A 4,557-nucleotide genomic window follows, 5' to 3' on the forward strand; every position below is an offset into this window, starting at 1 on the left:
TTTATAGACTTATATATATTAAGAGACAAACATATTATCTGAAGAGAAAAATAAATTTGTTTCTGTTCAATATTTTGTAAATAGTTGAATTGTTAAATAAAATAAATCATTCAAATAAAAAAAATTAAAAGAAAGATAATTAATTAAATTTTAAGTATGTAATTATATATTATAAATAATTGATTACATTTCAATATAATAGTTATTACTTAACTATTTGAAATACATTTAAGTAAGTTTTATTTTTGATTAATATGTATTATTATATAATTATTTTAACTACTTATTTTTCTATTAAAATGATAAGTGATCTTAAGTGTCAAAACCATTGTTATGGATCAATAATAATGATTTCATATTTAAGAGAGATTAAAATAAATAAAATACTTTATAGGACTAAAATAAAAAATTATTCATTTTACAAGGACCAAAACTATATTCCAAAGACTAAACATAATATTTACAAATTTTAAAAAAATAAAAATTAGAGAATTCTTTTTTTTCGGGAACCAAAATTGAAACTCATCTATTTTATAGACACTAAAAATGCATTTAAAACTTAATTATATTACAAAGACTAAAAATAATGTTTATAAACTTAAAAAATTTAAAAATATAGAAAAAACCTAAGAATTAAAATTAAAACTTACTTATTTTATAAAGACTAAAAATATATTTAAAACTCACTTATATTATTATTTTTTTATCATTTATATTATTATTTAAAAATATATTATTTATTAAAAAATTATATATTTTGGTAAAGTATTTTATTTGTAAAGTTTTGTCTAAACATATATTTTTTTAATTAAATATTTGAATATATGAATGAACAAAAAATTCATAATTTGTGAGCAAATTATGTTTTCAGTTATTCTAACCTAGTTAACATTCTTTGTTTAAATATCTATAAAGATATATTAATTGTAAAATAAAAATAAAAGCATAAATGAAAGAAAATTATGTGTCATTCTTGTATTTTTTCTTGTCACTTTCCCAACTAAAGTGAATAAATAACTTAAGTATTTAAAATAAAATGTTATTTTCATTATTAATATTGTTAAAATAGTTTAAAATAAATATTGAAATATTGATTGATGATTTATATTTTAGAGACTATTTAGTCATTTTGTTTATTTAAAGAATCAATTTGTTCGTCTCTCATAATTTTAGAGACTAAATTGATTAATAATGTATAATTTTATGGATATTTTTTTAATTGATTAATTTTAAGAATTAATGTGACAAATCATTACAATTTCATAGACAAAATTTATGATTCACTCGATGTTACATGTATGATTTGCCTTTTCCAACTGCCTACAGTACGAGTTTTTTTTTTTCTTCCAAGTTTGAGTTGTAGGCCTTGTCTTTGGGTCCATAAACTCCAGTCCATTTCTTGGGGTGGTTAGAAGTGTCAACTGATAGCATCTTGGGCCTTTTTATTTTTTGACAAGGGCCTGCAATAGCAGTGTACCTTGCCCTTTACGGATTCTCTTCACCATCTCAAACAAAATGGTTGGTTGTGAATTTGTGATTACCCTACCCATTATCAAAATAATTCGTGAATTCATTATTTTTCCTCAGGTCATTCCAAAACGTTTTCCAACCATAACTAACCGAGCCTATATCAGATATTTTGTTACCCACAAAATAGTTACAAAGCTGAATATACTTTTGCATGCTTTCACCCTCGTAAGAAATAATATTAGTAAGGTTTTCATTTCAATAAGACCAACCATGAACCTCCTATGTTCTATCCAATGAAAGACCATAAAAGCCCTATCTTCCTGCCATGTCATCACACTATCCATAATGAAAGGAAATGAGTGGTTCAGCACTTCAAACTGTGGCAGAAGGACCTCCATTGGCAGATTATCAAACACCATTGACATTGACATGCCAAAAAAAACTAGAACACACAGCAAATATCTTTAACAACATAATCTATATTCTTTCCCTGTTGGCCTCAGAATCCAGTAAAAGTACAACTTGCAGAGATTCACTAGATAGTAGCAATGGCCTCAACCTCCTCCTCCACTCTCTCTATATCCTCTTCATCCACTCTTGTTGATGCCAAGGCTCCAAGACAATCACCAGCTTCTTCCCCACAATGTGTCACCCTTCCCACTCTGCCTCCTCCACCACTTCAGCCTCAGACTCGTACTTGGAAAACCACTGCCTTCTGTAAGTCAATCACAAATTTCATAAAAGCTGTTTAAACTCTTATATTATTTTTAACAGAAACTTATTTTGGTTTCAGGTCGCAAGATTGCTCGCAATGTTTTGGGAATGGCTACCACGAGAGAGGCACCCGCAGCAGAAATTGCTACAACTGATTACACCGTTGCTGAGCCGCCAGAGATTGTGAAGACTATTCAAGAAGCTGTAAGGATCTCAAATTCTTTCCAGCAATGTTTCTCTGTTGGTTAAAAGGGTAATGTTGTTATATATTACTGTGTTGATGACTTGGCTAATGTTGGCTACGTAGTGGGACAAAGTTGAAGATAAATATGCAGTGAGTTCACTGGCCGTAGCTGGTGTGGTTGCTTTGGTGGGCTCAGCTGGGATGATCTCAGTAGGTTATTTTTAAATCTCACATTGCATTCTCTCATCATCGTATTACCATTAATTATAACTCTTTTGAAACTACTAACAATACTTTGTGGTAATTAAGTTGCCTTAACCTAAGCAATGATTGTCATTGTCACTTATAACAGGCCATTGATAGGCTTCCTTTAATTCCTGGGGTTCTTGAGGTTGTAGGCATTGGCTACACTGGGGTAAGTCCATTAAATTTCGCTACTGGCTTCACGAGTTGCATGTTAATTTCATGCTCATGCTCATCATAGTTTCCCTTGCTTGTTACTATCCCCTTCTTATTATATTTTAACTCTTATGATATAGTATATATATTTAAACTACGTTTGTGAGGCAATCAACAATAGTAGTTGATTTTATTTTTTCTTAAAATATATATTCCTTGTATTTCTCGGGTATAAGAACATCTATTTATTCATATTCTTTGTCTTTCTTTGCAGTGGTTTGCTTACAAGAACCTAGTTTTCAAGCCAGAGAGGTAGAGCCGCTTTCTGTTGAATAATTTATAATGAATCAACTTCATGATTAATTTCCATAATTTGCTTACAATATTACAGGGAAGCTTTTATACGAAAGGTAAAAGAAACATGTAGCGAAATAATTGGGAGCAGCTAAATGAGTGAGGAATTGCTGCTTAGATGCTGTACGTTCACACAAATTAAGAGAAATGTCTTGCAGCATTTTGTTGAAGATGCAACCGTGCTTCATTTTGTCGCAATATGCTTCTGACCATACTTTGTCCCATGTAATGTAATCTAGCATGAAAATAAATGTAACTTTTTAAATATATCAATCTACTTCAAGATTATCCCTGTATGGTTTCGAAGTTAAGAAAAAAACACGTGCATGGAACTGAATTCATGAATTTGAAGGATAACAATTATCATTGTAAATATTAATCCATTTCATTTTTCGTGAGAACTTGCTAAAATATAATTGGAGTGAGGATCTCAAACTCCAATATTATCGCATTCTAATATCGGTGAAAATGCTGATGATAGTAGACATTCATTCATTACACCGTGAAGATACTACAAAATATGCCTGATTAATTTTAAAGATAGATATCCAGCGATAGAGCCTTCGATCTACCTAAGAACTAGGAAGAACTTGTTTCCCTGGTTCTCGCTCGCGTTACTGTATCCGCTGTGGATCTAAAGGATTTTTTACATACGGGAACACCGAATTCTCGGCTAAATAAATAACTCCTACACTGTGCCAAAGTTTCTCATCTTTCCTTCTTTTTATTTTTTTTTAATGAAAAACGGTACCTAGACAACAAAATAAATTACACATTAATAATTTGTATAATTGAGAGAGAAAAATGGAGATATTTAAAATGTAGAATTATATGTTATTGACATCCTCGTCCCCGCTCCTTTCCTCGAATTTATCAAGCGGGAAAAATTCGAACTCGAATCTGGTAAATACAGGTTTTTCTCATCTAAATCGGGACGGGTACCCACGAAGACGAGTTAGATTGTCATGCGTAATCAGAAGATATTAATGATAATTTTGGAATAAAAATCCTTTTTTTCCAACTTTGCTTCGGGAAATGACTTTTGCCTCCAAAACATGATTACCGAATTGAGTGGCTATGAATCAAGTTTCATTACAAATGCATTAGCAGATTTTTTTTTCTTGATACATGCATGAATCTTTTCACTCTAAAAAAATTAGGATAAAAATCAAGTTATTTAAAGAATTTAAATTAAATTATAAAATATATTAATAAAATACAATATAAATTATATTATATGATAAAAAAACAAATTTTTTCATCGATCAAAAGCATTTCAATGTTGTTAATTTCATAACAATATTTGAACTTTGTTAATGTTCACAAATGAATTATAGTAACTTTTAACTTCCAATGAGTCTTTTCGAGTGTAATGTCACATATTAGAGACATTTGTTTTTAGCTATTTTGAAAATAAGTATATATATATATATATA

At 29.4% G+C, this 4,557-nt stretch overlaps 1 protein-coding gene across 1 annotated transcript; it reads left to right on the top strand.

Moving 5' to 3' along the window:
* The first annotated feature begins 1,892 nt into the window (after window positions 1-1,892).
* Window positions 1,893-3,417, top strand: LOC109797581 (protein CURVATURE THYLAKOID 1B, chloroplastic). Its single transcript, XM_020357661.3, has 6 exons — window positions 1,893-2,187; window positions 2,264-2,388; window positions 2,492-2,578; window positions 2,721-2,783; window positions 3,042-3,079; window positions 3,159-3,417. Exons 1-6 carry the CDS (start codon window positions 2,019-2,021, stop codon window positions 3,214-3,216), a joined length of 540 nt encoding a protein of 179 aa, XP_020213250.1. The 5' UTR covers window positions 1,893-2,018; the 3' UTR covers window positions 3,217-3,417.
* Window positions 3,418-4,557: the final 1,140 nt, after the last annotated feature.

Source organism: Cajanus cajan, chromosome 11 (genome assembly GCF_000230855.2).
Source record: "Cajanus cajan strain Asha chromosome 11, NIPB_CcT2T_4, whole genome shotgun sequence".
In the NCBI taxonomy this organism is placed as follows: Eukaryota; Viridiplantae; Streptophyta; class Magnoliopsida; order Fabales; family Fabaceae; genus Cajanus; species Cajanus cajan.